Below are 24,420 nucleotides of genomic sequence, written 5' to 3' on the forward strand. Positions count from 1 at the left end.
TCAAAGAATGGTTGCTAACGCACAGCCAGGAACAGAGAGCCCTAAACAAAAGGAAGAAAGGAGGCCAAGTGCCTTCGAAAAATTAAGAAACTGAGTTTTATTTATTTCTTAAATATTTTATTTGAAAGCGAGAGAGAGAGTGCATGATCGGGGGGAGGGGCAGAGGGAGAGAGAAGCAGACTCCCAGGACCCTGGGATCATGACCTAAGCAGATGCTTAACCCACTGAGCCACCCAGGCACCCCAAGGAACTGAGTTTTAGAGGGTGCCAGCTCACTGTCAGGACAGAAAGTCTTCATTTGTCCAAAGACCATCCTACTGTCCTTTGGGGCTGGAACACATAACAAGCTACTTTTAGTCCAAACTCCAGGGATAAGGAAATCTGTGTACCTCGCTCAAGCACCCACCACCTTCAGATGAGGGAGGAGGGTCAGCAAATAAGGCAATTGCTGGTAAAGGCAAGGCTTGGAATTAACCTAGGAGTTGCAGAGGTGGAAGACAAGGACATAATAAGTTTCACAAACTAATCGGTATTGAACTTTTTAAAGTTTATAGTGGGCAAGGCCATCTGTAGGTTATGCACTAAAAAATTTGATTCTGAATTAATAGGCCATTAAAAAAAAAGTGAAACAAAAATAAATGCAACCAGACTTAAAGAGCCAACCATGGGTCTCTGAATTCTTAGTTCTCTTTCTCCCCTCTTAGTTGGTTTCTGAGTTCTCCACCCATGCCTCTGACTCATTCAGCAAGGATCATCAGCTCTCTAGAAGAAAGCATAAAGGGATCTAGATTTCCAAAAACGATGAAAACTGGCAACTCAGCTTTACCACCAAGCTCCTGTTCCACAAGCCAACATGTCCCTTATTTTTCTTTCAAAAGAAAGAGACCATATGTCTGGCTTTCCAATTTCCTTTCCTTCCCAAGTTACTACCTCTCAGTAGAGCAGCTCTTGGTTCTCTTTGGTGTAAACAAGCCCAAACAAAGAAACAAACAAATAGCCCTTAAGTCCCTTAAAAATTAGTTTGCATTTTAAACTGAGGTTTTCTTCAAAATGCACATTCTATGACCTGGTCCACCAAGACTCGGTGGTCTGGTAGAGTGGACTAGAATCCTCATTTCTAACAAGCTCTACAACAGTGGTGCTCAACCCTGGCTACACATTAAGATCTGGGGTGCTTTTAAGTAACACCCTGCAGGGGCCTCACCCCCCCAGAAACTCAAACGGTCTGCAAGGGGCCCTGACATCAGCAATATGACTCATTTTGAAGCTTTCCTCTATGAAAGCAAGGTTAGGGACCACCACACGAACAGGTCCTCTGATGCAACACCCCATGGACAAAGTGTGAGAACAGAGGCTCACAAGAGTACACCTGAATGAGGTCTTTCTAAACCTCGCTCCACCACCAAAGCAGATGGCAGGGAGAGTAAAATATTTAGATAATTAGAAAAACCATAAGTGACTTTTTTTTTTTTTTTAATCAATTCCTCTTCAGAAAGCTCTTCAGAAGGGTATCTGGTTCTTAATTGAGAACAGAGTCCATCTATCTTCTCACTTGTTTATACATATTAAGTGTTCTTGTAGCAGTAAATCGCAAAGTTGGTGAAAAACTAGGGTCAAGTCTCCTAGACAAGGTCCTCCGAAATAATTCTGGGGAAAAAAACACTTCTAATCACGTTAAGGTTTAGAAAGTTATTCTTCTTCAAACAAAACAGAGCCTGGATTATAAGGTTCACAAATTACAAGTCATAAGAATAGGTTGAAGTAATAATGGTCATAAGTCTCAGCTAAACAGTAACTGAATAAATCCAATTGTGGGGGAAAAATCTTTAAAATAAATTTGATTATGAAATAAAACTAAGGTAACTCACCCACTTCAATCCTAAAAAACAAACAACTCTGACTCACAGTATTTTAATTAAGAATTAGTTTCCTTATATCATCTTACTAAATCTCCAAAATGAGGGACATCTAGTCAGGGCTCCTTTCCTGTCCTAGGGGAACAACCTCAAACTCCTTATTTATGTTTTGTATTAAGAACAATATTCTACTAAATGAACAAGTCTACATTTGTTCAAAGATTAGCTCCCAGGGCTGCGGCCTGTGGGCATCTTACTTAATAGCTAGCTTCAAACAAACTCTGAAACAAGACACAAAAGAAGAGACCACTCTTGTGGTGAGAAACTTTTATTAGCATTCGGATTTGGAAGAAAGAAAGAAACTGAAGTGGAAAAAGAAACACACCCGAGCAACAGAAAGCTCTTGAGTATTCTGAACAAATTTCTGAAGCAGAGAGGGAGGCTAAGAGGGTTATTGATCCACAGAGAGAAACAGATAGGTATATGCCCCCAAAGGGCTTTCATTTGTATGGCTGATTACTCAGAACTATATTTAGCTGTGTTTTGGAAAATTAGCAGACCAGAAATCAGAAAATTAGAAAGAGGTTAAAAGGTCTGTTTTAATAAAATGTTAAATATCCTTACTGCAACTTTAGAAGAGGATGGAGTTCAAGAAAGCCACGTTCTTTCTATTCAGAGACAAGATACTGAGAAAACTGGTACCATTTGTGGGCGCAAATTTCTCCACCAATAAAGTGGTCGTATTGTTTGCTGACTTTAGAAAGCTAAAGCCATTGGTTTAAAAGCCCTTTGGGCTAGATAATAACGGAAGCTAACTTACAAAAGGAAAATCCTTCTTTTCCTTTGATAGCTGGTAATTTACTAGAGTGATAAGCTTCTATAGAAAAAGTCTGCTTAGAAAGATTGATAAGGAATGTAAGACTAATAAGATCTGAGTTGGCTTCAAATAATTAACTGGTTTTAAGGAAGTTTAAGATTTTGGTGGGGGGGGCGGGGTGGTGGTGGTAAGGAAGGAGCTTTTCGGAGAGGAGACAGGAGGAGGAACTGGAGAAAAGGGGAAGCTGAACAAAGGAAGAATTTGCCTGTGTCTCTGAGACCAGCCATTCTCTGGAATCCTATCCTTACCACTAGACTGGATATTTTTTCAAAGGCAGAGATCATGTATTGTTCAACCCTGCACTGCTCAACTGCAAACCCACCACAGGATACAGAGTAGATGCTTGATAAATGTTTTATAAATGTGGAATCCAATATTTTTTTTAACGGCATCCTAGGCAGTTATAAAGAAAGGAGGTAATCTAGTCTGACTCTCAAGTGTCAGATACATTGCTAAGCTGTAAGTAAGAAGAAAACTGTTTATGAGAACTTGATTTTTATTTACATGAATTTCTAATAGTGAAATAAACAAATTAGGTAAAAGCAGATAAATAATAATAAAGAAGAAAGTGGAACCAAAACAGTCCAGGGCTCAGAAAGCATGGGACTTGGAGGGGGATGTCCAGGCTCAGCCAGTCCACCAAACATAACAAGTGGATGTAAAAGCCATCAGCCTCCTGCAGAGAAGCAGGAAATTCTCCCTATGCCCGCTCCCCCACCAAGATTGTTTTCTTTAACAGTTCTGCCTCCTTAGCATGGGACTCCTGGAATGCTTTTTTTTTTTAAAGTTTCTCAGTTCTAAATCAATTTTTGACAGTCCCTGGGATTCTCAAGATGATCATTTAACACCTCATTAACAAGTCTATTATAGGAATTAATTCAAATGAGCCAAAACTAATTTTAATTAAACCTCAATCTGCCCAAGGTATTCCTTTTTTCTCCTACACCAATAGCCACCTAAATAGGCCCAGTTCTTTCAAAATTAAGAAGTACAAAAAGTGCAGTTTTCTGGAAAATTACCTGTCATTTTAAAAAAAGATTTTATGTATTTATTTGAGAGAGAGAGCCCGTGTGCACTGGAGCAGGAAGGAGGGGCAGAGGGAGGGAGAAGCAAACTCCCTGCTGAGCAGGGAGCCTGAGGACACAGGGCTCCTCCATCCCAGGACCCTGGGATCAAGACCTGAGCCAAAGGCAGACGCTTAACCAACTGAGCCACCCAGGAGCCCCACTTGTCATCATTTTTAAATTTACCTAGTAAAATGTACCTATCTATTTTGTTCCATGATTTGGCCATTTGGTTTAACATTCATCTACTCAAGCAACATTCATCTACTCAAGCAACCATTTTCTAATAGTTATGGATCATGTGTGCATCCATTCATTCATTCATTCATTCAGCAAATTTATCAAAAGGCTACTGGATGTCAGACACTAAGCTGGGTGCTGTGCATGTTATTAATTACATCTCTGGCCAGAAATAAAATACAGCCAAGCACAGCTCTGGAAAATGGAAAAGCACAATTTTAGTTTCTTTGCTCAGACATGTTTTGCCTTGACTCATAAATAGATCTTACAGCTAAGTTTCCATTACTGGATGGATGTGCGTGTGTGTGTGTGTGAAGTACAAGCTAGAATTTCAAATGTCTAATGGAATTTGTCAGAATTTCCTTGGTGTCAGTTTTCTACTCACCAGCCTGTCCTCACTCCTATGTCCACCAAGCAGGCTGGCAGCACACCTCCCACCCACCAGTCCCTCACTTCGGTTCTGAGGTAAGATGCCTTCCAATGTCTACTCACCAACCTAGTGGCATGTCCCTCTCTTCTTTGGGAAAAGGATAACGACTGGAGGGAGAATGCAGGAAAGGTGTGAGGAAGAAAAAGGAGTGCTTACAAAGTAGGGTAGGGGATGGATCTCAACTTCCCTTGCATGCTGTAGCTTTCCTGAAGGCTCTACATTCTGATCACTGCAGAGCAACCCATCTTCTCACCAAAAAAATGAGAACATTGCTTAACAGTCAATCATGTAATATTTGTGTGTATGTTTAAGCCTTACTTTCAATCATATTTTAAGCAAGATTTATTTCCAAAGAAGTTATTCATGTAGTGTGGAATCTGATAACAAAAAAAGTCTAACTCATAAAAGTAACACATTCATATGGTAAAATAAAATTCTAGCACTACAGAATATTAAATACAAAGTACAGAAGTCCCCCCTCCCCGCCTTGGCCAGCCACCTCCATTCCCATCCCAGGAAGCAGCGCCAGGTTCTCCTTCCCGCATTTCTGACAGCTAGCACTACAGTGCTGAATCCACTTACCCCTCTGCTTCTCCTTCCAGAAACCCTACGTGGTAGTGTGGTGAGACAGCTGTGCTCCTGCTACTTTCCATGTTTCTTTGACTAATCACCACCAAGTTTTGTCATATTACCATTTTTAATTCTAGTGGCCAGTCACCTTCATAAACCTAAAGACGATTCCTTAACGTAAAAACGTGCTGATTTATAAACAAGATAGTATCTATTAAACTCTCCACCAAGTACATAACAGAAACTGATACACTTCCATGTCCCTCACCTTCCTTTATCCCCCTTCTACACCTCCTGTCTGCTACTGTTTACATTGTCAAGGTTTTTGTTCTTTATATCTGGTTTATAATCACTGCTCAAGTTTCCATGCTTTACCTGTAACTGACCCTACGAACTAGAAACTAACTGAAAGCAATAATATTATGATTATTTTACCCCACTTGTATTTTTTTTTTTTTTTTTTAAAGATTTTATTCATTTATCTGACAGAGAGAGATAGCGAGAGCAGGAACACAAGCAGGGGGAATGGGAGAGGGAGAAGCAGGCCTCCCGCCGAGCAGGGAGCCCGATGTGGGACTCGATCCCAGGACCCTGGGATCATGACCTGAGCCGAAGGCAGACGCTTAACGACTGAGCCACCCAGGCGCCCCTATTTTACCCCACTTGTATTAAACAAAAGAAAATCTTCCAAGTGTCAAAGCTAAGTGATTTCTCCTTTTTTTTTTTTTTGAAGATTTTATTTATTTATTTGACAGAGAGAGACACAGCGAGAGAAGGAACACAAGCAGGGGGAGTGGGAGAGGGAGAAGCAGGCTTCCCGCGGAGCAGGGAGCCCCATGTGGGGGCTCGATCCCAGGACCCTGGGATCATGACCTGGGCCGAAGGCAGATGCCTAATGACTGAGCCACCCAGGTGCCCCTGATTTCTCTTTTTTTAACCCCTAACAATTCAAGTCACATTTTAGTTTTGATTTCATCTTAAATGAGGATGAGTTGTTCACCCATTTCATGGCTCATCGTATTATCATTACAAAACAACTATTTCAGATCCACTAATTCTGGCTTGGAAGGGAAAAAAGAGAAAAATCATACTAAGCCCAGAACTGGAGAGAGAACAGTAGCCCCTGTGAAAACATACAGTGCCATAAATCCTACATTCTGACACAGGTCATATCTTTGCTTAGAATAGAATAGATATTAATGGACAACCTTAAAATCCAACTGGAGTATTTAATGATAAGCAAATATTTATATTTTAATTCAAGACTAATCTGTTTTATAGTTACCTATAACTAAACTAAGTTTAGCTTCTCTATCCTAATCTGATTTATAATGTTCCTCCAATGATTCTTAGGCTCCATTTCTTTTTTACTGATGAGATACACCTGCCAGTTAGAATGGAACAAATGCTTCCCGGGCTTGGAAAGTGAGCTTACAAATGGTTGCTGCTGGTTACAAGAGGACCTGGCTAGGGAGAGCAAAGGCCAAACCACCTGTATCATCAAAGTATGAAGATTTATCCCACTAAGAGAAAATCAGTAACAGCATCAAAGATACATTTATATTTTTTAAACTAAATTATTAATCTTAAATCTAACATATATTTTTTTTCCCAAGTCCTATTATTCTAAGAACATTGATCAGTATACATGAGGCTTCCATTCAAGAATGATCCTGTAGAAGTGAATGAGGGATCTTATCCTCTTAGGTGTATAAATTTCTTAAGTCCTCAGCATTTAAGAACACAATATAATAAGGGACTAAATCATAGGTCATTAACTCTTACAATGCCTCTCTTCAAGGTACCAAAGTATTACTCATTTAACCATCTACCAAGCATTTACTGCATGCCTACTATGTGCCAAACACGGTTTTAAACAGAAGCAATAAAGTGAACATGACGGCCAAATCTCCATGTTTTCATGGAGTTTATAATCCACTTTGGGAAGATAGATAACAATTTTGTGAATAATCAAGTCAAACAAACAATTACTGACTCTAAGTTCCTGAACAGGCACTATTTAAGATGCAAAGGAGGAGCAAGACAAGGGTCCTAACAGGGGAGCTGACACCGACATGCAAAAACCACAGGTTAGTGAGGCTTTCACACATTATACTGTGATATCCCTAAGCTACTGGTTGATGATCTGTGTCACCTGGCCAACAAGCTTTCGGAGTTACTGCCCAATAATACTGCCTATTAAACTGAAAGTTCATTTTTGGGAAAGTCTCCCTCTTTCTAGAACAGTATTATTCTAATACTTTATTCCATTTCATCTTTGTATTACCAAACACGTTTGCTAAAGGTACAAAATAAAGTGTGGATACTAATAAGATAACACAGGATCGGGGTGCCCAGGTGGCGCAGTCGGTTAACTGTCCAACTCTTTTTTTTTTTAGCATCCAACTCTTGATTTCATCTCAGGTCATGATCTCAGGCTCCTGAGATAGAGCCCCGAGTTGGGCTCAGTGCTCAGCATGGAGTCTGCTTGGATTCTCTCTCCTTCCCCCCACCCCCCGCCACCCCCCACGTGTGCTCTCTCTTTTCCAAAAATAAGTAAATAAATTTTAAAGAAAAAATTTAACACGGGACTCAATCTTCAAGACAAAACCAAAAATTATTAGACATACTGAATGTGGCAATAATAAACCTTATATGCTCGTTGGAATTGTGCTGTAGCTACACAATCAGTTATGAAGAAAAGGATCAAAATCAAGTAACAAAATACTTGAAACAGTCAAAATTATAACGAAAAGGTAAGGCTTAGAGATTTCATTATATGTTCGGTATTTTAGGACTGGACACAAACTGTAACATGTAGCAGTTAAGTCTACTGATTGACTTGCATACACACTTTAAACAAAACATTGTGTTCAAATATTAAACACTGGCTCTGTGAGACAAGATTATAAATTTGTGATATTATAAAGTTGTGAAATAGGGCTTTTGGGAGAAAAAGGGTATTAGCACAAAAGACACAGCCTTTCAGCTCCCCCCATTTCCAATCCATAGCACTATGGAAATTCAATGAGAGACAGAAATATTGTTGCAGCTCAGATGTAAACCTGACTCCTTCCAGGCAAATTTCTTCAAAATATAGAAACTGAAGAACAGGGGCGCCTGGGTGGCTCAGGTGTTAAGCGTCTGCCTTCAGCTCAGGTCATGATCCCAGGGTCCTGGGATGGAGCCCCGCATCGGGCTCCCTGCTCCGCGGGAAGCCTGCTCTCCCTCTCCCACTCCCTCTGCTTGTGTTCCCTCTCTCGCTGTGTATCTCTCTGTCAAATAAATAAATAAAATCTTAAAAGAAAAAAAAGAAACTGAAGAACAGTGCAGTATTAAAATGTATGGTTCTAGAAAGCCTAGATAATCCAAGATGAAAATGAAAAATACCCCTAAAATAAATCATGCACACACACATATAATCATACAGAAACACATAACACCAATTAATTAATTGATTCATACAAAACAGTAGAAGAAAGCAATAAACACTTCCAGAAGATATATTTGATGTGGACTAAAGAAAAGATTGTTTAAGGCACAAAAACATTGTCCATACGGGAAAAGACTCATAAATTCTACCATATCAAAAAGGAAAACTTTTCTAAAACATAATTATTATAAACAAGATTTAAAGAAAAGCCATTTTCTCTCAGTTTGAGAGAAAACAGTAGTAAGGAATTATTCTCTCTCTCCCTCTGGCCCTCCTCCCTGCTTGTGCTCTGTCTTAAATAGATAAAATCTTTAAAAAAAGGTCGGGGGGGCGGTCCCTGGGTAGTTCAGTCAGTTAAGTGGCTGCCTTCAGCTCAGGTCATGACCTCAGGGTCCTGGGATGGATCAGGCTCCCTGCTCAGCAGGGAGTCTGCTTCTCCCTCTCCCTCTGACCCTCCTCCCTGCTCCTGTTCTGTGTCTCAAATAAACAGATAAAATCTTAAAAAAAGAAAAAAAGAATTATTACCCAGAATACATGAAGAACTCCTAAAAATACCCATCTAAATGAATGGCCAATCTGACTACTAATCAGGAAAATGGAAATAAAAACTACAATGAGGGGGTGCCTGGGTGGCTCAGTCGTTAAGCGTCTGCCTTCCGACTCAGATCATGAGCCCAGAGTCCTGGGCTCAAGCCCTGCATCGGGCTCCCTGCTCAGCGGGAAGCCTGCTTCTCCCTCTCCCCCTGCTTGTGTTCCCTCTCTCACTATATCTCTGTCAAATAAATAAATAAAATCTTAAACAAACAAACAAACTACAATGAGATTGTATTTCACCAAGATCATGTTTGCAGAAATTAAAGGGACCGACAATATCTAAAAAGGGATGGAAATGGATAAACTATAACTTTCATACTAGAATGGGAGACTAAACTGCTAAGGACTCTTGAAAGAATCTGGCAACGTCTATCACTGTTAAGATGAAGAATCTCAGCCACCGGAAAGGGGCAAAATTATCTCAGCAAATGAGACCCATGTAAGGATTGTCACTGTGGTACTATGTAACAACAGTTAAAAAGAGCTAACAATCTAAATGTCCATCAATAGAGTAATGAACACAGAAGCTGTGGTAATACTCGGTGGAATATTACATAACACTGAAAATGAATAAGAACCTCCTACACTCAAAAGGGATAATGCAAACAAATAATATTAAGCAAATAAAATAAACTGTGGAAAAACTTCCCCAATATGACCAATTTATGTAACATTTAAAACACAGGGGTGCCTGGGTGGCTCAGATGGTTAAGTGTTTGTCTTCAGCTCGGGTCACAATCTCCAGGTCTTGGGATTGAGCTCCATATCGGGCTCCCTGCTCAGCAGGGAGCCTGCTTCTCCCTCTCCCTCTGCCTCTTCTCCTTCTTGTGCTCTCTCTGTCTCTCAAACAAATAAATAAAATCTTAAAAAAAAACAAACAAAAAACATTTAAAAACACAAAACAACAGGAGCGTCTGGGTGGCTCAGTTAGTTAAGTGTCTGACTCTGGCCCAGGTCATGATCTCAGGGTCCTGTGGGGGGCTCCCTGCTCAGCAGGGAATCTGCTTCTCCCTCTCCCTCTGCTCCTTCCCCTGCTCATGCTCTGGCGTGCACGCTCACTCTTTCTCTCTCAAATAAGCAAAATCTTTTGGGAAAAAAAACCACACACACAAAACAACACAGACAGTCCTTGTTACTGGAATCCAGTCTGTTCCTAAAAGTGTGTTACAGTGTGAATTTTCAGGTAGCAGAGTCTGTATTACATCATTCAAAAACAGGAAAAATCACATGTTCCTGGCTCATCCAAAACTCCAAACAATTTTTTTCCCAAGCTATGAAACACTCTTAAATATCTATGTAATAACCTACCAAGAATTTCTATAAAATAGAAAGCATCGGGGCACCTGGGTGGCTCAGTCGTTAAGCGTCTGCCTTAGGCTCGGGTCATGATCCCAGGGTCCTGGGATCGAGCCCTGCATCGGGTTCCCTGCTCGGCGGGAAGCCTGCTTCTCCCTCTCCCACTCCCCCTGCTTGTGTTCCCTCTCTCGCTGAATCTGTCAAATAAATAAAATCTTTAAAAAAAAAAAAAAAATAGAAAGCATCTAAAATACCAATGACCTATTTTAACCCCGAGATAACTGACTCAGTGTAAGACTCAGTGATGAGGCACAATATGGAGTCCATTATATTTCCAGGTAGGCATTCCCTTGTCTCAATGAGCTTTAGCATTCCCACATGTTCTGCAAATGCAGGGACATCTGTGGTCCTCCTTTGCTCACCTACTTTCTTCATAGGTTTTTCTGCATGTCACAGGACATTTTCATTAGTAATGTGGGGAAGATGATAGAAATATTGTACAACACATTTAACAACTCAAAGTGAACAGGAGACCAGGTCCTATCAGGAAAAGAGCAGAAGTACCACTGAAATACACTCCACAGCCTCTTCCCCAGACTCATGCCCAACTGAAAACATCTTTACTGGTGTGCTCATGACAATTTATTATAGTGGGTTTTGACTCAGTTAAATGTCATAAGCATTTCTGCAAGTCGTCACGGCAAACAGTGAGCCTTCAAACAGTGGGGGTACTGACACTATATGGATACGGTCATAGTAAATGCACAGAAGTACAGAAAGAGACAATTTCAGAATAGTGATTATCTCTGGGGAAGGGGTGAGAGAAACAGAATCAAGAAGGGACACTAAAGGGAGTTTTAGCTACCTTTTTCTTTTTAAAAAGTGAGATAAATGGGGTGAGATACTATCATTAAAATATGGGATCATGGGTACATTATTTTCTGTACCTTTTCATAAAATATGAAGGACCAATAACATTCTTAACCTGGCTGATGCACGCCAGAAGCCTGCCAGCAGTAAGCAGCCCACGGATTCAAAGGAATCTGAATTCAATACTAAACAAGAATCTGAATTTGATTTTAGGGCAAGAGAACCAGTGTGTGTTTTTTTGTGGCACCCTAACACCCTTCACAAGTCTGCCTCCCATCAGAACTGCCATCCTTCGAACCTCTACCTTTCCCCACTCAATCATTCACAATCCCTCTACCTGTACTACGATGCTCAGGCCATGGTGGTCTCCTCGCTGTTCCTGAACAGAGTGGCCTCCATCTCCAGGTCTTTTTATCCCTGGATTTTCAGGGCCAAGTCCTCACCTTCTTCAAATTCTTGCTAGAAGTCTTACCTTCTCAATGACCGCCTTATTTGAAATTGCAAACTGGGTCCCCAGAACCCCTGATCACCCATCTTCCCTACTTCCCTTTTTGCCAGGGTACTTATCATTTTCTAGCACACTGTACAATTTACTTCCTACACTAGAAACCCCATTATGCAAAAACTTTGGGGTGTTTCATTCTTGATGAATCACAAGTGTCTAGCAATAGCACCTAGCACACAGAGGGCAAATACTTGGTAAAGTGATTAATAAAACAATTTTTCTATGTTACAGTACTCTCTGGGACTAACAGAACAAGCCACTATCCTCTGTATCTCCAATACTCCACAAGTATATACTCCTCTCAAATCATCTGCTTGTATGCCCATTTCCTGTGGATTCTGATTCAGAGTCTAACACAGAGTGAGATACTCAATGTTTGTGGAAGGAATGAAATTCAAGGTCTTGAACATAAAATATTAAATTTCACTCCGGGCAGACCACTTCTACTATAAACTCACACTCAGGTAAATTAATTGCAGATACCTCTTTTTTAAAAAAGATTTTTATTTATTTATTTGACAGAGAGAGACACAGCGAGAGAGGGAACACAAGCAGGGGGAGTGGGAGAGGGAGAAGCAGGCTTCCCGTGGAGCAGGGAGCCCGATGCGGGGCTCGATCCCAGGATCCTGGGATCATGACCCGAGCCGAAGGCAGACACTTAACGACTGAGCCACCCAGGCGCCCCGCAGATACCTCTTTTTAAAGGTCACCTTAAGGCACAAAGGGCTGCTACTTGATTCACACTTTCTTTCTACTACAAGGACAATAAAAAGATGCATTTAATGACGCTATAAAAATAAGCATTACCTTACACACTCAAATCTAAAAGAAATCAGGTCAAATTTAATTAAGATCAGGTAGCTGGATTTAAGAAAGACGGTACTTCTCTCTACTTTTGGTTACATTTTTATTATCCTCTATTTTGGCAGAGAAGCAATGTAGCCAAAAGTTTGCCTATACTAATTAAAAGTTTTAGAGAGCAATTTTTAAAATATATAAAAGCTGGTGGTGGCAAATCGTAAAAATGGCCACAAATTCTTGGACCCACTTTCCATTTGATGTGGAATCTGATTTCCCATGACCTGCAATCTGGACTGGCCTTAGTGACCTGCTTGTTAACAACAAATCAGCAAAGGTCATGAGGTTTCAGCAGGTTATTTGGGAACACTTGCTCTGAAGCATCCCCTCTGGATTCCCAGTCACCATGCTATGACTCATAGGAAAGACATGTGAAGGTGCTCTGGTCAACAGCCTCAGTTGAGCCCAGTGTTCAAGTCACTTCAGCTCAAGTGACATGGGAGGGAAGAAGCTTCCAGATGATCCCAGCCCCTAGCCATCTAGGTCCTCCCGGAGGCTTGGGTCTTCCAAGCTCAAGCCCTGGATATTATGGAGCAAAGACAAGCCATCCCTGCTGTACCCTGACCGAATTCCTGACCCGCAGAATCTGTGAGCATAATAAGATGGCTGTTGTTTCACACCACTAAGCTGGAGGGGGGGGCGGGGGGGCACGTCAGAGAGGCAATAAATAAACTGGAAAATGAGTGCTAACCCAAAGCCTGTAACTAATTACCACACTTCATTTTCTCACCACCAGCAGAGCCTAGATTTCATTACTTAGTACAGATAAGTCATATATGCAGAGGTCACATATCACACAGATCCACGTTCTAGGACAGGGCAAAGAAATTATCCAAAATTAGCCATTAGCCATTCATTTTAGTCACCTTTCTGTACCCTGAATCAATAAGGTTGATGCACCTATGTGAAGTAACTAGATAATTGCTAGCTATATAAATATATATCTCAGATCAAAACACCCTACTTCTACTAACACCATGAGGAAGGACAGAAGATAACGTAGCTACTGTTAAGAGGCGGTTACTCCCAAGGCTCCATGCTGTGTTCACAACATGAATGAAATATTTTCTTTCCCAAGGAATCAATTCATGAAACTGAAAATGATCAACACTTTGAAAATCTATTTCCAAAAATCTCTCGCTAGAGATAAGAATATACCCCAGATGAGAAAAAAATTAAGGAAAAATTCTGATTTAAGAAAACAGGTTTGCATCCATCAAAATCAGATTACTTTCTTCTTGTTTTCCAATACAAATCAAAACAATCTTACCATAAAATTTATATAAATGAAGAGTGGAGAGCTCAAGGCTGATAGTGTAAAATCTTTTACAAGAATAACTCATTTTAGAAGCATTTAAAAAGCAAGTAAAATTAATGTATGTCTCATACAATGGAAATACTTTTTGAAGTAAAAAAACAAAACAAAACAAAAATCCCAATTGTTCTAACTTTTCTGCAATCAACACTGCCCTCTAGTGATGCAGAATAAAAGTAAAATAAAAAAGCAAGTACCACATTTTATTTATTGTTCATTTCAGTGTGTTTATGTCAGAGCACCCAGTTTGGACTACAAATTCCACCAAAGACAGAATAAACAAATTCAGGATGACTTTTATTACCTATTGTTTAATTAGAAACTCTTTAAAAAGGCATTAAATCAAGGACATTAATACATGCAAAGAGCAGCTTTTAAATACAATGGGAATGAAACATCGCTACACAGTGAGTTACATCTTCATACAAAATTCAGGAAAGACCCTGCAACTTAGACCCTAAGACCTTAAGACCCTGCGAAATTCATACAATTCAGGAAAGACCCTGCAACTTAGACCCTAAGACCCTAAGACCCTGCGAAATTCATACAATTCAGGAAAGACCCTGTGGCTTATCACTGAAGACTTATGAAAATAGGTAGAACAGTAAGATTAAATAAAGCATCACCATCTATAGACAAGAAAATTCAACAGGAAGCAAGCCAGGCTAGTTCTCATGGCAGATGTGTATCAAACACACTGAAAAGTGTCCGTAGCAACCAAAGCCTCACACACCTGACAGTTCTGCCTAGTAGTATACCTGACTCATTTTAGGAAAAAAGTTCGAGGAAAAGAGCATGTTTGGTTGCTAAGCATTTATTGAGCAGAGGAAGTTTTCCAAGAAAACAGAGACTTACCAAGGGTCGTGCCATCCTGCCCCATGATGCACTTCATAGAGGTGACAATCTGTTCCACAACAGGTGGCGACAGTGACGTGGCGTACACAGCACTGTGAGAATGTGTCCGCAGATAGTCTATCAGCTCCTGGGGAGTTCACAGAAGCAAGGCGTTAGAGGGAAAGCCTGAATTCTCTGCAATGTCACTGAACTCCTTCCAGGTGCAAGCACACTCTTTCTCCCTTCAACACCACTGGAAGAGGGACACTAATCTGAGATGCAGAGGTCAGAGGATACTATCAGCAACAACTGCATCTGACACATGCCAACCTCCTTCAGCTCAGGCTTTGTTTTGTTTTTTAAACATGCCACAACATGAAAGAAAGAAAAACTAGTTTTAAAGAAGCCCTCTAAATTTGGAGAACATATCACTTAATGTTATAAACAGATCTACAATGCTGAATTAAAGTGCTTAGATTGCTTTTCAGACACAATAATTCACTTATAACTATTACAAAAAATATCATCTGCATATTACCCTATACCTGCAAAGCCCTGAGTAAGAGAAAGACAGTTCTCTAACATCAATTTTAAAGGGATTAAATGTCCTCCAGATACACAGAAGTTTATAAAATGATATAAATATGGCAGAAATTAAATAGAAATTCACTGGGTCTTTCATGAGGACAGGAAAGCCATCTCACTGAACAAAGAAAAACTTTGTATGTCAGTTACAAGGAGTCCAAAACAATCAGTTGTATATCCCTATTCTCTCCTTTTAACTTCACTAAATCTTTAAATAAAATGTGCAAAGTAGCTTACATACCAGAACCCAACAAGGAGATACAAAATAGGACTGTAAAACAGTATATCACTTCAAAAACACTAAAAACTGTACAAAAGCCACAAAAGCATAGATACACCAGACCTAAATGATGTCCCAGATTACTTTAAGTCCTTTGGTTTAGCAACAAATCTTACCAAAAAGCAAGCAACTTTCCAAAGTGAGCCTGGTCCCATTAACAAAAATTTGAGGTAAAAATCTATCAAACTTGACTAAAACCACTAATGAGTTTTCTCTAAAAGGCAATCAATTATTAAGAGAAAGTCCATGCTTTAAGTTTCCCAATGTCAAGTTTTAAAAAGGAATTAAAGATATTTATGAGCTCCTACTACATGCCACATACAAACACTTGACAATGTATTTTTATTAATACTATGGAGTTTTTTTTTTACAGTAACAGTTTTATTGAGATATAATTCACTTTTCTACAGTGTACAGTTCAGTGGCTTTTAGTATATTCACAGAGCTGTGCAACTTTCATCACTAATTTTTTTAAAAATTTAATTAATTAAGTAGGCTCCACGCCCAACATGGGACTTGAACTCACGACTCCAGGATCAAGAGTCATACGCTCTACCGACTGAGCCAGCCAGGCACCCCCACTATCTAATTTTAGAACATTTCATTATCTCAGAAAGAAACCTCATACCCATCAGAAGTCACCTTCCACTCACCCCATCCCCTCAGCCCTTGGCAACTATGAACGTACATTCTGTCTCTGATTTACCTGTTCTGCATATATCACATAAAAGAAATACTACGTGACCTTTTGTGATTGACTTCTTTAAATTAACACAATGCTTTCAAGTTCATCCATGTTGTAGCATGGACGTACACTATTCTTTCAACCCTTACTACAATCTTATAAGCTGGGCATATTTATCTCTGTTTTACTGATAAGGAAATGGGAAGGTTAAATGCTTTGCCCCAGGGCTCACAAAGTTAGGGAAATATTCAAACCTAGGCCTCTGTCTCATGGTTCAACCATTTCCACCACACCACATTGATTCTCAAATGCCTCAGAATTCATTACACAATTTTTAAATTGAAAAATACAATGCCTTATAGTAAACCAGAGCAGGCAAAATAATCTTTTAACTTTCTATCTTTATGCTCACCCAAGATGCATTTGAGGCCAAGGGCAAGGAAACTGGTCTTCTATTCCCACTGGCTCTCATTATAAACTCACTACTTTTGAAATTGTGGGTACAACTCAAACCCAGAAGAAGACTGTGGCAAACAGGCAGCACCACTGTGTGTCCTTTCATATAAGAGGGTGTTCTGTATGTCAGACCAGCATGTGGTTTAGAAAGAAGCTCAAGTAAGAAAACAACAAACAATGAACAGAACCAGCCTTTAGTTCATCAGTCACTCACTGAGCAGCTCAAGTGTGAAGCCCACTGGCACTGTGAGCCTAAGCCACAAACAAATTCAGGATCTCCACATCCCAGTTCGGGATGCTTACCTGCCACATGCTGAGTTACCAAATGTGGTAGCCAGAACCACCTTTACCCTTAATTGTTCAATTTGCATGCCCATTTACCTTCTTGCCTCCAATGTATCCTCCAGAAGCACCAAAGCTCTTTGTGAATGTGCCCATCATAACGTCCACATCCTCAGGATCCAGGCCAAAGTAATCTACCACACCTCGACCTCTAGGGCCCAGAGCCCCAATGCTGTGAGCTTCATCTAGATATAAGTATGCCTTGTATTTCTTCTTAAGGGCAATCACTTCAGGAAGGCGAACAATAGATCCCTCCATGCTGGCAAAATGGATAAAAAATACACACACTGAGACTTTTTAACTCTCAAAATTAGGAGTTGGTCACCTTACTACTACTATTAATTTTCCCAGTTTATTGCTTTTTTAAATGGTTTGACAACTCTGCCTGTGATTTTAAACTGGCAAAGTTAAATGATGCCATGGCTAGGCAGATGTCTAGGGGAAAGGAAACTGGATCTTTTCAAACAAGCACCAGAACAGAATTGACCTTAATTCACCCCAGATGGATAAAGGTCACAGCAGATTCTTCTAACACTTGCAATTACAGGCAAGGTTAGATTTTGCATTACACTGCAGATGAAATTAAAATAGCAGAATAAAAGAATAAAAAAGATAGGAGGTAAGAGAGTTAAGTGCAAGGGCTGCAAATAAACCAGAATAAAATTGTTCTTAAAATGGAATGATGTAGAATTTGTTTTGACACATTAAAAAACATATTCTAATTCTTGCCCCTATGTATACATTCCCTCTACAAACAGTAGAAAAATAAAGGATGCAAAAAGAAAGGGAATTTGAAGACCATTAGCAAGATGGAAAGAATAAAGAAAAGCCAGACAAAAGACTTCCGTGCCAGTGCTGACTCTGCTTCCAGGTATTTTATCAAGTCATAAACACTGCCTCCTTGGTGTCCAGAGGGGTCCAGATTGCTGTTCCCTTCTGCTTAAAAACTCTGTAACTTCCTGGAGCTAAATCAGAAAGATAAGAATAAGAAAACAGGATTACCTATATATTCCCTCCACAAGGATTAGAATTTTCTTCCAGGGCCTTCGTGTCCGAGGCTGACCATAAACAATGGCATCTTTCAACAGCTTCTCTAGGCTTTGCATATCTGTATGTAGCACACAAAAAAGAATTTCAACACAAAGTACCTTCCTCTTTCTGAACCCTACTTCCCAAATGCAAATACACATTTCTTATTCAGGAAGTGTGTCTCAGATGGCACAGGACATTAACATAATCATAACTGAGCCGGAAAAGATAAGGCAAAATGGGTGAGCTACTGCTAGCTTGAATGACAATCTCATCTAAAACGTAATGAATGTTCAAAACCACGGAAACTCCACTAAATGACTGTGGCACAGGCAGGTCCACTGGGTAGCATGCCTGTGAAATGACTGATGTTTCATGTTAAATACCAGGCCGTTCAGTTAGTGGGGTTTGCTTGTTTTGTTTTGTTTTTTTGTATTTGTAGAATCAACTGTATCTTTAATCCTAGTGAGTCATCTAGAAATACATGCATAACGAAGACTGAGCAAGAGAGTGCAAATAAACCAATACATACACCTCCTAAAAAGCAAATATGGGGGAAAATTCAAAGTGTACGCCCCATTTCCTTTCACCTAGGATACCCTCAATAAACGCTTGTTAAATAGCTTTATCTTAGCAGTGGGCTCAAAATACACCAGTCTGGGCATGCATGAGACTATGTGGTAAGAAAGCCTGGCAATCAGTTGAGACTGTTCCATGTTTGACTTGATCAGCTCTCTTGGTCCTTAAGGATGGTTACCAGGCCCAGAAACAACTTGGCTGGTACTACCACTAATGAGGATCATAATTTTCCTGTTAAAGATAAATGCTGTGAAGACCACTGTTACCACGACAGTAGAATTCATACTTAAAATATCTGCCCTGAAATAATGGCCTTAAGGACCTTTCCCCCCAAATCTATGCACTATTAAGTCTGGGGTATATTTAACAGGGGTGGAAGGCACCCCATCATGAAATGTGATTTTATATTCTTTATTGCTCAGGACTGAAGGAGGGGGTTACAAAGTTACATGATTTTGCTCTTTCTATGAAAGGACTTTGGTTAGGAAAGAGAAGTAAGGTAATAAAAACACATACCACAAGTGAGATGGCCAAAGGTTGTGACTGTGTTCATCCCTTCGGTTATTCAGAACAAAACAGTCTGCTACCTAACCCACAGAGGAGATGCTACCACAGAAGTATGTCTATTGTGAAGCTGCTATTTCTGCTGCAGAGACCAATGTGTGGCACCCAGCAGGAGACAAATAAAAATGCACTCATTGTTTTAGTTTCCTCTGTTTATATACAGAAAGGAAGAGAAAAATATTGACTCAAAATTTTAGATGAAAGGAAGTACCTATATAATGCTTGACCGTTATCACCTACTCAGGGAAAAAAAATTCAATTATCTCTCTCATATTATGCTTCCTAAATTCCATGCAAATTAAAGATTTAAATAAAAAATATACCACAAAACCACGAAAAGAAAATATAAGAGAGTAACTTTATGATCTTAAAACGGGGGAGGCATTATGCAAAATCTAAAACTCATAAGAATAAATGTGCCAACATCACCAGTTTAATAAATCTACCAGCAAGACACTAAAAGTTAAAAACGAAATAAAAAATATTGCAACACAGAAAAAAGAGTAATTAATATAAAGGGCTCTTATACTCAGTGGAAAACAGAAACAGTTTGAAAATGGCCAATTCACAAAGAAATACAAACACAATTAACTGTATAAAAAAGTTGCTTAAAACCTAATAATCAAAGAAACAGAAATTAACATGTTATTGATTTATTCAACTAGAAAATATTTTAAGTGATTCATAATGTCCTATGTCAGCCTGTAAGTAGAGTCACTGTCATGTTGTTAAGTAAAAATTTGTACCATATTTGGAGGCAATTTGGAAAAGTCTAAAAATTTTATAACCTTTTAATCAGGCATCCTAAGACTGCTAGGAATTTATCCTAAGGCATTAATCAGACCACTGAGCAAAAATATGAGTAGGTAGTACTGTTTCTAGTAGAAAAATTTAGAAACCACCTTGATGTCCAAATTGAGGGATGGACTGAATGAGGGCAACTCTAGACACCACCTGCCACCCTGGCCTTAGGGGAGGAGGAGAGTCACATGGACTGTCAAACAAAGTTCACGATGTGTTTTAAGAAAATAGGTTACACAATTGTGCTTAATAATGCCATGTACTTCATAAAACAAAATACTGTATGGGGGCGCCTGGGTGGCTCAGTCGTTAAGTGTCTGCCTTCGGCTCGGGTCATGGTCCCAGGGTCCTGGGATCGAGCCCCGCATCAGGCTCCCTGCTCCGTGGGAAGCCTGCTTCTCCCTCTCCCACTCCCCCTGCTTGTGTTCCCTCTCTCACTGTGTCTCTCTCTGTCAAATAAATAAAATCTTTAAAAAAAAACCAAAAAACAAAATACTGTATGTATCATTCTCATTATAAAACATTTTAGACAAGACAAAGACAGAAGGAAGAAAGTTATTAGCATCCACACGCCTCCCAACCAGAGTACAGATCTAACATTTGGGTGTTTATTCTTCCAGACTTTTGTCTGTACGTGTACGCATTTTGGCAAAAAAATGGTATTAGATGTACAGTTTGGTAATCTTTCCTTCCTACATGCTAGTATTTTAACTACAAAAGTTACTTTCTTCTTGTAAATCATTATTTTAATAATACACAAGACGCCTCCACTTGGGGAGAAAGTTCTGGCAGTGCCGTCTTCCTCTGTGAAGCAGCTGTTCACACCTGTACTCCAGTACCTGTTCTGTATCCGTGGTATTCCACTAGGGCTTTCTCTAGAGTCTCTTCATTAACCGGCCGGAGCTCCTTAAGATGAGACCCTGCTTTACTCATCTCAGTAGCCCTGGTGTTACGGCAAGACACACCATAGGCATCTAGTAAATGCATACTGAGCAAGTGACTTGTACACAAGGAAGATGAAAGAGTTGAAAGCTAAATAAAAGGAGAATATCGTATTTTGTACAGCCTCTGTAGAAATATGTATGAAATAGAGGCCGAAGAGGAAGAGGATAACTTTTAAAAGACTGGACCAGAAGGACACTTTAAATGTTGCTACATGCTTCATTTATATCTTCCATTATTAATGTAACTAATGTTACCACTGCCATTAACCCAAAGAATATTAAACACTAAGGCTGCAGTGAATTCCACATCAAACTCACTGTTGTGTTTGAAGATTCGAATGGTTGCTCCCGAGAGTCTGGCTCCTAGAACCAGCGAAGCATGGTTCAGTTCATCACTCAGAATCAGGCAACCCTGCAAAACCACCAGCACAGAAAGGTAAGAAGCTAGGGGGAAAGGTTTACTTACACAAATTACAAAATGCTAAAATCATTAATAATGGTATCTTATTAAGGAAAGCTTATACAACAGCAAAATTATCAATTTCAAGAAGGAAAGTATACATATTTTTGTTTTTGCAAAATTAACTTACTTAAGTAGATACAAAATTCTAGCCTTTTAATTTCTTCAGTCCTATGACTGACTTAAATATTCAGATATGTAGCAACAGGCTATTATTTATACCTAAAATCTGATATATCAGATAGTCGTCATGGGGTTTCAGTTTCGCTGGTTTGATGGCATTCCATATGAGTTTTGGTATGATGTGCTACTGTTTGTGGGAAAAGTGGTGGACAAGGGAGCTGAGGGGGTAAAACTTTCTTCCTCTCACTCCTAATAATACCCTGAATTCAATGAGGATTCCACTTACTAATACTCTCCCCACTGACATGAAGTGTAGGCCTCAATTTTGCCTTTAAAATCTCTCAATAAGCTCTACTTTAACATGTTAACATGAGTTTCTCCTAAGGCAACAAGAAAAGGCTGAAGTTCTCAGGGATTTTATTTCATTCCAGGTTCTTACTCTTCCACAGCTCAGGCCCTTCAACCTGTAAGAACTGAACTCAGAAACAGGTTTTTCTGCCAACAGTGTCCTCAAAATATCCACTTAGATTTTACAGTAAGGTGCAGAAAGTATCAGCATGTTCCCAGGAGAAAAAAAAAAGAAGACACACACACACACACAAACACTGATTTATAACAAAATATTCTTAGAGGGATACTTAAACTCATAACAGCAGATGTGTGCAATTTTTACACTGTGCAAAATTTTTGTTATTAAGATAAAAAGCTATCTAGTTAAAAATGTGTACATTAAAAAGGAGAAGTAGAGCTGGGGGTACCAGTATGGGCTGATGGGTTTTAAAATGTATATGTAAAGTATACACATACACACAGACCTGTGTATGCATGAGTTAGTATACAAGCATATATTTTTCTAGCTCTAAGCACTGAGGGACAAGAAGCAGTGACACCCAAGTGGCCGTAAACACAACAGACCTTGATTTCTAAATACCACCCTCCAGTAAAATGAACCAGGGCTCAATGGAGAACTGGTTGACCCCAAAGCTAAAATAGGTTTAAAAAAAAAAAAAAAAAGCTCAGAGCCTCTTGTCATGCTACAAAGTAAGAAAGTGCTCTTCGGGGGAAAAAAAAGGATGAGCACATATTCAAATGGCACAGGAGCCCACCTGAAAGATCTCCCAATGGCCAAAACTGGAACAACCCGAGCAACAAAATAAAGGGCAATCATGCTGGACCCAAATAATAAAATATTCACGAATCTATACTAATGTAAATGAATAGGGGAGAAGCAACAACTCTTCCTTCAGAAGAGTCAAGGTAAGGAAAGACAGGAACTGTCACACATTGGAGACTGAGGAGATACCATGCAGATCCTCGACAGAAAATGGTATCGGTGGAAAACCTGGTGAAATTGAAATAAGTTCTGTACTTCAGTGAATTGTATTGTATCAAGGTTAATTTTTTGGGTCTGAAAAATTCCACTGTTAGTACGATATTAACATAAAAGGAAGCTGGGTGAAGGGTATACAGGAACTCTGTATTCTTTTACAACTCTAAATTAATCTTTGAAAAAAAGTGTTAAAATTGGGGGGGGGTGGAAAAGGAGAGAAACTGGGGAAGAAAATGAAGAGATACTGAATTTCTCTTCTGCAAGTCTTCAGCCCTTTACTTACCACTCTTGGCATTCCACTATACCTTAAAAGGATCCCCCTCCTTCCCCTCCATACAATTTTATTTTCTTCTCTTTACAGCCCTTTTTTTTCTTGACAAAATCTGCAATATAACTTGCTATTTGCCTCCTTTTTAGACAGCCTTATTCACCATTTCTATGTATCAATCTACTATGAGGCTCTATTACATCGTTAGTTCAAAAATAAAATAAAAATTAAATGTCAGCAGTTAAAAGCTAAGTGCTTAATATGTTCCAGGCATTATGTTAAGGGTTTTAAAGGCAATATTACTTTTAATCCCCATTAAAAAAATCTATGAGGCAGGTACTATTATTATCCCCACTTTACATAAGAGGAAGCTCCCTTTTAGAAGAGTTACAAATCTTGCTCAAGGTCACAAGCTTAGTGAGTGTGACTCATTACAAAGCTTCTGCTTCCAGAACACATGATCTTAATCTATAATACACTACCTCCCCCTGCCTTTAAGCTGAAAAATCAACCACCTCACAAATTTAGTATCAGATTCAAAGAAATATTAAAACTGGATTAGTTTCTGTCTTTAATGGATTAAATGATACTTAATAACATTCAGCTATAAAGTTTGATTTGAAAGATAAATCTTTAAGGTAGTATCTTCCAAGTCTGTATACAAGATCTCTAATTCTACGTGATTAGTTTCTGAACATACAGGGAAGAGCAGGATGAGATCATTTAACCCTCTAGTGTGAAAAGTTCTGAGAAATTCCAAATAAGAATCTCAAGATTTATGCCACTCAAATGCAGGACAGGAATGTATTATAATCAATATGAAGTCAAAGAACTATACATTTATGTCTTTCGAGGTATCTGTCCATTGTATCTAAGTTGTTGAATTTACCAGCATAAAGTTGTTCTTAATATTTCCTGTTATCCTTTTAATGTCTGTAGGATGTGTAGTGATGTATCCTTTCTCATTCCTGCTACTGGTATTTGTGTCTTCTCTAGTTTTTGTCCTCACCAGTCTGGCTAGAGATTTATCAATTTTATTCATTTTCTCAAGGAACCACCTTTGCGGGGCACCTGGGGGCTTGCTTAGTTGGTTAAGCGTTTGCCTTTGGCTCAGGTCATGATCCCGGGGTCCTGGGATCGAGCCTCGGGTCTGGCTCCCTGCTCAGAGGGGAGCCTGCTTCTCCCTCTCCCTCTGTCTCTCAAATAAATAAATAAAATCTTAAAAAAAAAAA

The 24,420-nt window shown here is 39.4% G+C and overlaps 1 protein-coding gene across 1 annotated transcript in view; it reads right to left on the minus strand.

The window, feature by feature from the left end:
• Positions 1-24,420, minus strand: part of SPTLC2 (serine palmitoyltransferase long chain base subunit 2) — a 104,288-nt gene that overhangs the window by 38,320 nt on the left and 41,548 nt on the right. Inside the window, exons 6-9 of the mRNA XM_032405692.1 lie at positions 21,326-21,419; positions 18,093-18,198; positions 17,130-17,349; positions 14,764-14,890 (exon numbers count right to left, since the gene is read on the minus strand). Of these exons, the coding sequence (XP_032261583.1) occupies positions 14,764-14,890; positions 17,130-17,349; positions 18,093-18,198; positions 21,326-21,419 (547 nt within the window). The remainder of the gene's footprint in view (positions 1-14,763; positions 14,891-17,129; positions 17,350-18,092; positions 18,199-21,325; positions 21,420-24,420) is intronic.

This window comes from Phoca vitulina, unplaced genomic scaffold (assembly GCF_004348235.1).
Source record: "Phoca vitulina isolate PV1807 unplaced genomic scaffold, GSC_HSeal_1.0 scaffold7, whole genome shotgun sequence".
In the NCBI taxonomy this organism is placed as follows: Eukaryota; Metazoa; Chordata; class Mammalia; order Carnivora; family Phocidae; genus Phoca; species Phoca vitulina.